Raw genomic sequence first — 12,867 nt, forward strand, 5'->3', positions numbered from 1 at the left:
TGATGGCTCCGAAAGCCTTTTGGAGTGGGTCTGTGGACTTTTCCATGTGAATATTAAAGTCACCAAAGATTAGAATATTATCTGCAATGACTACAAGGTCCGATAGGAATTCAGGGAACTCAGTGAGAAACGCTGTATATGGCCCAGGAGGCCTGTAAACAGTAGCTATAAAAAGTGATTGAGTAGGCTGCATAGATTTCATGACTAGAAGCTCAAAAGACGAAAACGTCATTTTTTTTTTGTAAATTGAAATTTGCTATCGTAAATGTTAGCAACACCTCCGCCTTTGCGGGATGCACGGGGGATATGGTCACTAGTGTAGCCAGGAGGTGAGGCCTCATTTAACACAGTAAATTCATCAGGCTTAAGCCATGTTTCAGTCAGGCCAATCACATCAAGATTATGATCAGTGATTAGTTCATTGACTATAATTGCCTTTGAAGTAAGGGATCTAACATTAAGTAGCCCTATTTTGAGAAGTGAGGTATCATGATCTCTTTCAGTAATGACAGGAATGGAGGTGGTCTTTATCCTAGTGAGATTGCTAAGGCGAACACCGCCATGTTTAGTTTTGCCCAACCTAGGTCGAGGCACAGACACGGTGATAGCTGAGCTGACTACACTGACTATGCTAGTGGCAGACTCCACTATGCTGGCAGGCTGGCTAATAGCCTGCTGCCTGGCCTGCACCCTATTTCATTGTGGAGCTAGAGGAGTTAGAGCCCTGTCTATGTTGGTAGATAAGATGAGAGCACCCCTCCAGCTAGGATGGAGTCCGTCACTCCTCAGCAGGTCAGGCTTGGTCCTGTTTGTGGGTGAGTCCCAGAAAGAGGGCCAATTATCTACAAATTCTATCTTTTGGGAGGGGCAGAAAACAGTTTTCAACCAGCGATTGAGTTGTGAGACTCTGCTGTAGAGCTCATCACTCCCCCTAACTGGGAGGGGGCCAGAGACAATTACTCGATGCCGACACATCTTTCTAGCTGATATGCACGCAGAAGCTATGTTGCGCTTGGTGATCTCTGACTGTTTCATCCTAACATCGTTGGTGCCGACGTGGATAACAATATCTCTATACTCTCTACACTCGCCAGTTTTAGCTTTAGCCAGCACCATCTTCAGATTAGCCTTAACGTCGGTAGCCCTGCCCCCGGGTAAACTAATCACTTCATTAATTAAGTCAGGATTCCTATTTGACTCAGCCGTGCCTCCTTGCCTGTCTAACATTTCCTCATCACACACCCCTTCTAATGTGACTAGCCCCGATGCTTTTCCACTGCCCCGCTACAGAGTTTTTCTCTGCAGGCAGTCACTGAGTCCGAGGTGCTAAAGGAGCTCCTTAAACTTGACCCCCAAAAAACATCTGGATCGGATGGTTTAGACCAGGCCTAGGCAACTATTTTTCATGGAGGGCCATATTAGAATATATTTTTGCCATCGCGAGCCAGAATTATATTACAGGATTATACATCATGTGTGTGACTGTGTTGACAGATCTATCTACTGTACATCATATCCAGATATGCTACTTATTTAACTTTTTTAACATGAACAGAAATGAACCACATCCATGTTCCCCTTTTGGTAGGTATTTTCATTATTAAACATGCAATGAACTACACGGAGGCAAAAGTAGGCTGTGCATTCCTCACCACGGACAGAACTCTTGTTACTGTATCCACAAAAACACAAGAAAGCGAGAGGGCTCAACATTACATTTAAACTACTCAATCAGTGTGAGGAGTGAAGTCTCTGATGGGTATTGACTAGACCAGTGAAGTCAGTTTCTAAGGTCGCTACGCACAGGATTGCTGAGAGGTGAGAATCAGTAAGATATGATCTGTGCCTTGACCTGTTGTATTTCATCACTGAAAATGTCTGTTCACATACATAGGTTGACCCAAACAGTACAAACATCTTCTGAGCATGACTCCTAATCTTTGGAAAGTTTTGTTCATCGAGAGATGCATAGAACCTCATAAGTGACATTGTTTTGAATAGTTCTCCAATCACTTCGTCAGACTGAAGATCGTTAAGTGTAACGGATGTGAAATGACTAGCTAGTTAGCGGTGTTTGCGCTAAATCGGTGACGTCACGTGCTCTGAGACCTTGAAGTAGTAGTTCCCCTTGCTCTGCAAGGGCCGTGGCTTTGTGGAGCGATGGGTAACGATGCTTCGAGGGTGACTGTTGTTCATGTGTGCAGAGGGTCCCTGGTTCTCGCCCGGGTATGGGCGAAGGGATGGTCGAAAGTTATACTGTTATATAAGCTCAAGTTGCAGGTCAGTGGTAGCGTTATCCACATTGAAGGTGAAAGGAGAGGAAACCATGCCATTTTCCAACACTTTGAAATCCTCAAAACTATACCGCTGGTCATCTGATAGGGAACAGACTAGTAAGTGTCGAAAGGTGGGTGAGATTGTTGGCTTCTACAGGAGTAGTACATTTCCATTGAAGGCTTTGACAAGGCTGTATATCTAATATGCAAAAAGGCCCTTCCCTTGTAGTTCGGAATTCAGTTCATTCATGAGGGCCAGGATGCCCACGGTGAAGGCAAAATCAGACAACCATTTATCTTCCAGTTGAGGAAAATCCACATATTTTCCTTTCATTAGCAAAAACTCAGCAATCTCCAACTTCAGGTCACACACCCTTTTAAGCACCTTCCCCAAACTCAGCCATCTCATGTTTGTGTGGTAGGGGAAATCTGCATGACCTGACTGTCTCTTCCCGGCAGTGAGACAAACTGCCTGTGGTTTAAAGATTTTGCTCTTATGAAGTTTACAACTTTAGTGACTGTCCACAACATGGCTCATTTTCAGAACACATTTACAGAACACCTGATGAATAATGCGTTTGAAGGTAGGTCTTGAAATACATCCATAGGTACAATTGACTCAAATGATGTCAGAAGCTTCTAATGCCTTGACTTCATTTTCTGGAATTTTCCAAGCGGTTTAAATCACAGACAACTTAGTGTATGCAAACTTCTGGCCCACTGGAATTGTGATACAGTGAGTTGTTATAAGTGGAATAATCTGTCTGTAAACAATTGTTGGAAAAATTACTTGTGTCATGCAGAAAGTAGATGTCCTTATCGACTTGCCAAAACTATAGTTTGTTAACAAGAAATTAGTGGAGTGGTTGAAAAACGAGTTTAATGACTCCTACGTAAATGTATGTAAACTTCCGACTTCAACTGTATGTATATTAAATTAGATATTTCTGTATTTCATTTTCAATACCTTTGCAAAACTGCCCAAAAATATTGTTTCACTTTGTCATTATGGGCTATTGTGTGTAGATGGGTGAGCTTTTTACATTTTTTTAAATACATTTTGAATTCAGACTGGAACACAACAAAATGTGGAATAAATCAAGTGCCTACTTTCTGAAGGGACTGTTAGTCCACACCAGGTCAATTGTTTTCCCGTGGATGACCATTCATATATTCTTGCCATCCCCACAATATATAAATAATACATTATTTTTCATCCCCAACAATAACATAAACTTGGTTACAATTTAATAGAGACCACATTGAACCCTCACATAAAAATTACACTCAGTGTAGTCTAGAGCTCAGAACATGCTTCCGTTGGAAGGGTTTTTCTCTCCATAATTATTGAAGTTCCCACAAATACCAGAGCCAACCTCTATTAGGCCTATCTGAAACTCCTCTAAGTCCTTGATGGGACTGAAGACCATTACCAACAGAACAGAGACGATATAGCAACTTAATTTATTTCCTATTACCATCTCACCTCCATTATTTAAGTCCACCAAAGCTTTAGAGGCATCTTTGGAAAAATAACTATCTTGGCCCAGGAGGCAACAGTTTGATGTTCTTGTAGAGGAGGAAAAGCCAGTAACATTGCCACTTCCCCTGAGTTGAGAGGTCAGGCTTAACTGCCAGCCTAGCAGACACTTTTTCTATGGTATCTGTCTATCACATCACCCTTTATGAATCTGTTATAACATCTTCAACAAACAGTGTTCTATAAATGTCCCTCGGGCAACACTGTTCTTTTTCTGAGTGTGCATTTACTGGTACAGGTCTGTTCAATTACCAATGAGCTTTTGTATTAGGCCTGTCTCTTATAGCAAGCAACACACATACACATTGTTTGTGTAATGAAAACAAAGACATGTAATGAATGCATGTAGTGTAGAAAAATGCATTGCCAAAAGGCACTGTGATGAATTCCAAGAGGATCTGAAAAATTCTAAGTATGACTGGCATGCAATCCCCACCAGGTCAAGTGTTTTCGCATAGATGACAATGATTATATTGTTGCCATCCCCACAATATAGAAAAAATCCATTATTGTCATTGTTGACAGCTCGCCATTTATTCTGCATTATGTTTGTCATTCTGCAAGGTGCTTGCTTCTCTATGCAATTACGATAGTGCCACAAACAATACATGTGTGTTCTATATTCTGCATCTAGTCAAGAGTGAAAGACATCTGATTGAAGGCCATAAATCACCAGTCATTTCAAATTCAATCAAATGTATTTTATAAAGCACTTACTTCAGCAGTTGTCACATAGTGCTATACAATTCAAGGGTTCTATGAGGACTCTATGACATTGTAACCACATTTATGTTATTGTTGGGGATAAAACACCAGATTATGCAGTCTTTGAGTTTTGTTGACTTAATACATTGGGAATCCATGAAAATACAACATATTCAGATACTTGGAAGCCAAAGACACAATGTTGATCGGCATGCTTGCTCTCATCATGACAGGGCTGAATGACAATATTAATCAAGATATGTGTGCTATCCTGGTTAGTGGAACACACCGTATTGTATGTGAGATGGGGCATAGAAATATAACAATATTGGCCATTGTTCTGTTGTAACGCATCACACGGTGCGTGGGTATAGCATGGTTCCAGAAGACATTCCGTGGCCTTTGCACATTGGGACTTCAGTGCATTCTATATCAGTCAACAGTTGTTCATGTGTTCACTCGTCATTGAAGTTCGTAAATTTAGTATTTTCCATTACTGGGGGCTGGAAGGATTATGGTCTTAAATTGCTTAGAACTGTCATGAAATCCCTTCAGTAGTTCTGATACACTATGCTTCCGCTCCTGAACAACACAGAGAGAGAGAGACAGATACTGCATGCCAAGCCCCGCCTAAGCTGCAGTGAATCCAGCCATCTATTGGTTTCAGAGTTACATTATACTGTATGCTGTTTTTTGAGGGGACTTTTTTTTCCCAGTTCCATAGTCCAGTGCTTCAGCCATTGGTATGCATAAAGCATCCTTTGGATCAGGCTTGTGCTACTGCTGTGATTTACTGTCCCAAGCCCTGCCCACTTCCCTCAGCCTGCTTCTCAACATCCTGCCTCCCAGCTCCAGCTCCAACTACAGCGCTGGGCTGTGGTGGATACTGAACAGCCATGCAGGACCCAGCACCTTTGGCCGGCCTGTGACCTCGGATACAGGACCTGGGACCTTTCATAGGACACCTGAACATGGCCTTTTTCAGCTGTTTGTACTCATTGTTTGGAAGAGCAAAAGTAAGAACAATTTTTTTAACGTAAACAAACTTTTAAATATTTTAAATATTTTGGTATATTGTTTGAAATGTGTACCGGTAAAGATAAGAATGAATGTGATAAAGATAATCCTTTTTTAAATGTAGATTTAAGTATTTATCATACTCCAACTGTGTTTTGGTCATGTATGGCTCAGTTGGTAGCTTGCAACGCCAAGATTGTGGGTTCGATTCCTAGGACCATCCATACGTAAAAATTCATGCCCGCAAGCCTGTAAGTTCCTTTGGATAAAAGCGTCTGTTAAATGACACATATTAATATTATAATTTGTGTATTTAATGGGTTCCTCTGCTTTTTAAGAAGTCATTCTAACTCCGTGTAATAAGAAACACCTCACTTGTTTTTTTGTAAACTACATATGTATATAGTTGCTGTTATATACTATTGTTCGGAAAGAAACGTTAAAATAGGAGAGTTCTCATAACTTGCTACAGTTTCATAGTAGTGGTCTGTTCAGCATGTGACTCCCAAAGTAACGGACATTCCAGGCAGTTGGGAGTGGGTGTAGGAATGGAGTGAAGGCTGGCTTGTTTTCAGTGAGCATGCTCTCAAGGAGGTGTTATCCCAGAGTTACCGCAGCAACGGGATTCAAATGTAGCCTTTCTCAAGCGTCCACTTGGAGCCAATAGTGCTCCTTTTAGAAAGTTCTGACATCATTGAAAATGTAAGATCATAATATACGGCTGGAACTACACAGAATAGTTGATTCTTTGTTGAATAAATGTCACAGTCTACTACATTTCTCAAGTCTTACTTAATTTATCTAATTTTACTTCAAGAATGTTGTGCCTATGACTCATATATAACAAAGTTGTAACTTAAATAAAGTTTTCTAACAATGTATTGACAACACATTTCAAATACATATCATATGTTAGAAAATAAATAAAGAGTTAGTGCACTTGATGCTGCAAAACATAACATGTATGGACATGACATGCTCTACTTTCCTTCTTTCAGGTGATGTCCTCATCATGGGGCTACAAGAGAGCAGGTAAGGATAAGAGACTGACTATCATTCAGAGAAAATTGATTTAAGAGCAAAGCGTTGAGAGCAAAATATGTGCATCTCTTTTGTTATTGTTGGTTAATCAAATTGTCTACTCTATCTAGAAGTGTATAACCATCAGCTGGTCTTCTCAAAGAAAAACATAGCCTGGTATTAAGTAAATTGCAAGTAGTAGCCAATGACTACTTGACTGACAGAGAACGCTGTTTTCAAGTCACCGCACCTCCATCTTGGCACTCCTCCCACTATTGTAAAAAATAGTTTGGATGCTATAGAAATGCATTTACAATTGTCTACATTTGTTTTTGCCATAAGTATTATATTACAGACAGCTTAATGCATACATTTAAATTATATTTGTAAGCTAAACAAAAAAACAAAAATATTATGTACAGTACTAGTCAAAAGTTTGGACACACCTACTCATTCAAGGGTTTTTCTTTATTTGTACTATTTTAAACACTGTAGAATAATAGTGAAGACTATCAAAACTATCAAAACAAATATGATATATTTGAGATTCTTCAAAGTAGCCACCGTTTTCCATGATGACAGCTTTCCTAACTCTTGGCATTCTCTCAACCAGCTTCACCTGGAAAGCTTTTATAAGTTTCCACATATGCTGAGCACTTGTTGGCTGCTTTTCCTTCACTCTGCAGTCCAACTCATCCCAAACCATCTCAATTGGGTTGAGGTTGGGTGATTGTGGAGGCCTGGTCATCTGAGGCAGCACTCCTTCTTGGTCAAATAGTCCTTACACAGCCTGGAGGTGTGTTGAGTTATTGTCCAGTTTAAAAACAAATGATAGTCCCACTAAGCGCAAACTAGATGGGATGGCGTAGATCATCCGTTCACCTACTCTGCATCTCACAAAGACAGGGTAGTTGGAACCCAAAATCTCAAGTTTGGACTCATCAGACCAAAGGACAGATTTCAACCCGGTCTAATGTCTCTTCTTATTATTGGTGTCCTTTAGTAGTGGTTTCTTCGCAGCAATTCGACCATGAAGACCTGATTCACGCAGTCTTCTCTGAACAGTTGATGTTGACATGTGTCTGTTACTTGTGAAGCATTTATTTGGGCTGCAATCTGAGGTGCAGTTAACTCTAATGAACTTATCCTCTGCAGCAGAGGTAACTCTGGGTCTTCCGTTACTGTGGTGGTGTAACGGCTTTCTTCCTGGGAAGGAGAGGAGGACCAAAATGCAGCTTGGTTATTTATAAACATCTTTAATGAAAGATGAAAATGTGAACACTATACAAAATAAGAAAACGTGGAAAAACCGAAACAGTCCTAACTGGTGCAAAACACAGAGACAGGAACAACCACCCACAAAATACCCAAAGAATATGGCTGCCTAAATATGGTTCCCAATCAGAGACAACGATAATAACCTGCCTCTGATTGAGAACCACTCTAGGCAACCATAGACTTACCTAGACCACTACACTGAACACAACCCCATAAATCTAATAAACCCCTAGACAAGACGAGACACATAAATCACCCATGTCACACCCTGGCCTAACCAACATAATAAAGAAAACACAGAATACTAAGACCAGGGCGTGACAGTAGCCTCCCCCCCCCCCCAAAGGTGCGGACTCCCGGCCGCACACCTAAACCCATAGGGGAGGGTCTGAGTGGGCGTCAGTCCACGGTGGCGGCTCTGGCGCGGGACGTGGACCCCACTCCGACACAGTCTTAGTCCGCTTACTTAGCATCCCTTGAGTGGCGACCCTCGCCGCCGACCTTGGCCTAGTAACCTTAACAAAGGGCCCCACTGGACTGAGGGGCAGCTCCGGACTGAGGGACAGCTCGGGACTGAGGTAGCTCGGGACTGAGGGGTAGCTCAAGACTGAGGGGTAGCTCAAGACTGAGGGGTAGCTCAAGACTGAGGGGTAGCTGAAGACTGAGAGGTAGCTCAGGACTGAGAGGTAGCCCAAGACTAAAAGATAGCTCAGGCAGGTTGACGGATCTGGCAGATCCTGGCAGACTGGCGGCTTTGGCGGATCCTGGCAGACTGGCGGCTTTGGCGGATCCTGGCTGACTGGCGGCTCTGGCAGATCCTGGCTGACTGGCGGCTCTGGCAGATCCTGGCTGACTGACGGCTCTGGAAGATCCTGGCTGACTGGCGGCTCTGGAAGATCCTGGCTGACTGGTGGCTCTGGAAGATCCTGGCTGACAGACGGGAGACTCCGGCGGCTCATGACAAACGCGAGACTCCGGCGGCTCATGACAGACGGGAGACTCCGGCGGCTCATGACAGACGGGAGACTCTGGCGGCTCATGACAGACGGGAGACTCTGGCGGCTCATGAGAGATGGGAGACTCTGGCGGCTCATGACAGACGGGAGACTCTGGCGGCTCATGACAGACGGGAGACTCTAGCAGCTCTGGACAGACGGGAGACTCTAGCAGCTCTGGACAGACGGGAGACTCTAGCAGCTCTGGAAAGACAGGCAGCTCAGGTGGCGCTGGGCAGACGGGCAGCTCAGGCAGCGCCGGACAGGCGAGGCGCACTGTAGGCCTGGTGCGTGGTGCCGGCACTGGTGGTACTGGGCCGAGGACACGCACCTCCGGGCGAGTGCGGGGAGCTGCCACCGGAGGGCTGATACGTGGAGGTGGTACTGGATAGACCGGACCGTGCAGGTGCACTGGAGCTCTTGAGCACCGAGCCTGCCCAACCTTACCTGGTTGAATGCTCACGGTCGCCCTGCCAGTGCGGCAAGGTGGAATAGCCCGCACTGGGCTGTGCAGGCGAACTGGGGACACCATGCGCAAGGCTGGTGCCATGTATGCCGGCCCAAGAAGACGCACTGGAGACCAGATGCGTAGAGCCGGCTTCATGGCACTTGGCTCGATGCCCACTCTAGCCCGGCCGATACGAGGAGCTGGTATGTACTGCACCGGGCTATGCACCCGCACTGGGACAGCGTGCGCTCCACAGCATAACACGGTGCCTGCCCGGTCTCTCTCGCCCTCCGGTAAACACAGGAAGTTGGCGCAGATCTCCTACCTGGCTTCGCCATACTCCCTGTGTGCCACCCCCCAATACATTTTTGGGGCTGACTCTCGGGCTTCCATCCACGCCGCCGTGCTGCCTCCTCATACCAGCGCCTCTCCACCTTCACTGCCTCCAGCTCTTCTTTGGGGCAGCGATATTCTCCTGGCTGTGCCCAGGGTCCTTTACCGTCCAATTCGTCCTCCCATGTCCATTCCTCTTTGCGCTACTCCTGCTGCACCTTGGGGCGGCTACACTCCCCTGGCTTAGCCCAGGGTCCTCTCCCGTCGAGGATTTCCTCCCATGTCCAAAAGTCCTGTGTCTTTGGCCGCTGTTGCTGCTGCCCGTTACCACGCCGCTTGGTCCTGTTGTGGTGGGTGGTTCTGTAATGGCTTTCTTCTTGGGAAGGAGAGGAGGACCAAAATGCAGCGTGGTTATTTATAAACATCTTTAATGAAAGATGATAACGTGAAAACTATACAAAATAAGAAAACGTGGAAAAACTGAAACAGTCCTAACTGGTGCAAAACACAGAGACAGGAACAACCACCCACAAAATACCCAAAGAATATGGCTGCCTAAATATGGTTCCCAATCAGAGACAATGATAAACACCTGCCTCTGATTGAGAACCACTCTAGGCAACCATAGACTTACCTAGACCACTACACTGAACACAACCCCATAAATCTAATAAACCCATAGACAAGACGAGACACATAAATCACCCATGTCACACCCTGGCCTAACCAACATAATAAAGAAAACACAGAATACTAAGACCAGGGCGTGACAGGTGGTCCTCATGAGAGCCAGTTTCATCATAGCGTTAATGGTTTTTGCGATTGCATTTGAAAAACGTTCAAGTTCTTGAAATTTTCCGTATTGACTGACCTTCATGTCTTAAAGTAATGATGGACTGTCATTTCTCTTTGCTTATTTGAGCTGTTCTTGCTACAATATGGATTTGATCTTTAACCAAATATTTTGTATACCCCCCAACCTTGTCACAACACAACTGGTTGGCTCAAACTCATTAAGAAGATAAGAAATTCCACAATTTAACTTTTAACAAGGCACACCTGTTAATTGAAATGCATTCCAGGTGACTACCTCATGAAGCTGGTTGATAGAATGCCAAGAGTGTGCAAAGCTGTCATCAAGGCAAAGGGTCGCGACTTTGAAGCATCTAAAATATTACATACATTTTGACTTGTTTAACACGTTTTTGGTTACTACATGATTCCAGATGTGTTATTTCATAGTTTTGATGTCTTCACTATTATTCTACAATGTATAACATTTTAAAAATAAAGAAAAACCCTTGAATGAGTAGGTGTGTCCAAACTTTTGACTGGTACATTTTATTATTTTATTTACCCCTTTTTCTCCCCAATTTCGTGGTATCCAATTGTTTAGTGGCTACTATCTTGTCTCCTCGCTACAACTCCCATACGGGCTCGGGAGAGACGAAGGTTGAAAGTCATGCGTCCTCCGATACACAACCCAACCAAGCCGCACTTCTTCTTAACACAGCGCCCTCCGACCCGGAAGCTAGTCACACCAATGTGTCGGAGGAAATACCGTGCATCTGGCAACCTTGGTTAGCACGCACTGCGCCCGGCCCGCCACAGGAGTCGCTGGTGCGCGATGAGACAAGGATTTCCCTACCGGCCAAACCCTCCCTAACCCGGACGACGCTAGGTCAATTGTGGGTCGCCCCACGGACCTCCCGGTCACGGCCGGTTACGACAGAGCCTGGGCGCGAACCCAGAGTCTCTGGTGGCGCAGCTGGCGCTGCAGTACATTTGACCGGAAAGTATTCAGACCCCTTGACTTTTTCCTCATTTTGTTACATTACAGCTTTATTCTAAAACTGATTAAATAAATAAAAAGGACAAAGTGAAAACAGGTTTTTAGAAATGTTTGCAAATGTTTTAAAAATAAAAACAGAAATACCTTTTTTACATACGTTTTCAGACCCTTTGCTATGAGATTCGAAATTGATCTCAGGTGCATCCTGTTTCCATTAATCATCCTTGAGATGTTTCTACAACTTGATTGGAGTCCACCTGTGGTAAATTCCTCATATTCTAAAATTGATTAAATAGCTTTTTCCCCCTCATCAATCCACACACAATACCATATAATGACAAAGCAAAAACGGGTTTTTAGAAATATTTGGAAATGTATAAAAAATATAAAACTGAAATATCACATTTACATAGGTATTCAGACTCAGTACTTTGTTGAAGCACCGTTGGCAGCGATTACAGCCTTGTGTCTTTTTGGGTATGATGCTACAAGCTTGGCACACCTGTATTTGCGGAGTTTCTCCCAGTCCTCTCTGTAGAGCCTCTCAAGCTATGTCAGTTTGGATGGGGAGCATCAATTCACAGCTATTTTCAGGTCTCTCCAGAGATGTCCGATTAGGTTCAAGTCCGGGCTCTGGCTCGGCCACTCAAGTACATTCAGAGACTTGTCCCGAAGCCACTCCTGCGTTGCCTTGGCTGTGTGCTTAGGGTCGTAGTCCTGTTGGAAGGTGAACCTTCACCCCAGTCTGAGGTCCTGAGTGCTCTGGAGCAGGTTTTCATCAATTATCTCTCTGTTCTTTGCTCCATTCATCTTTGCTTCCATCCTGACTAGTCTACCCATCCCTGCCGCTGAAAATCATCCCCACAGCATGATGCTGCCTCCACCGTAAGAATGGTGCCAGGTTTCCACCAGACGTGACAGTTGGTATTCAGGCCAAAGACTAGGAATCTTGTTTCTCATGGTCTGAGAGTCCTTTAGGTGCCTTTTGGCAAACTCCAAGCGGCCTGTCATGTGCCTTTTACTGAGGAGTGGCTTCCGTCTGGCCACTCTACCATAAAGGCTTGATTGATGTAGTGCTGCAGAGATGGTTGTCCTTCTGGAATGTTCTCCCATCTCCTCAGATGAACTCTGGTGCTCTGTCAGAGTGACCATTGTGTTCTTGTTCACCTCCCTGACCAAGGCCTTTCTCCCCCGATTGCTCATTTTGAGTTTGTATGATTTAGGTGGTTCCAAACTTCTTCCATGTAAGAATCATGGAGGCCACTATGTTGTTGGGGACCTTACATTTACATTTACATTTAAGTCATTTAGCAGACGCTCTTATCCAGAGCGACTTACAAATTGGTGCATTCACCTTATGACATCCAGTGGAACAGTAGTGCATCTAAATCTTTTAAGGGGGGTGAGAGGGATTACTTTATCCTATCCTAGGTATTCCTTAAAGAGGTGGGGTTTCAGGTGTC

At 44.2% G+C, this 12,867-nt stretch overlaps 1 protein-coding gene across 1 annotated transcript in view; it reads left to right on the forward strand.

Annotated features, from left to right (window-relative positions):
- The first annotated feature begins 5,322 nt into the window (after window positions 1-5,322).
- Window positions 5,323-12,867, forward strand: part of stard8 (StAR related lipid transfer domain containing 8) — a 50,459-nt gene continuing 42,914 nt past the window's right edge. The window contains exons 1-2 of the mRNA XM_029628075.2: window positions 5,323-5,537; window positions 6,537-6,570. Coding sequence (XP_029483935.1) covers window positions 5,493-5,537; window positions 6,537-6,570 — 79 coding nt within the window. The 5' untranslated portion in view covers window positions 5,323-5,492. The remainder of the gene's footprint in view (window positions 5,538-6,536; window positions 6,571-12,867) is intronic.

This window comes from Oncorhynchus nerka, linkage group LG22 (genome assembly GCF_034236695.1).
Source record: "Oncorhynchus nerka isolate Pitt River linkage group LG22, Oner_Uvic_2.0, whole genome shotgun sequence".
NCBI lineage: Eukaryota > Metazoa > Chordata > Actinopteri > Salmoniformes > Salmonidae > Oncorhynchus > Oncorhynchus nerka.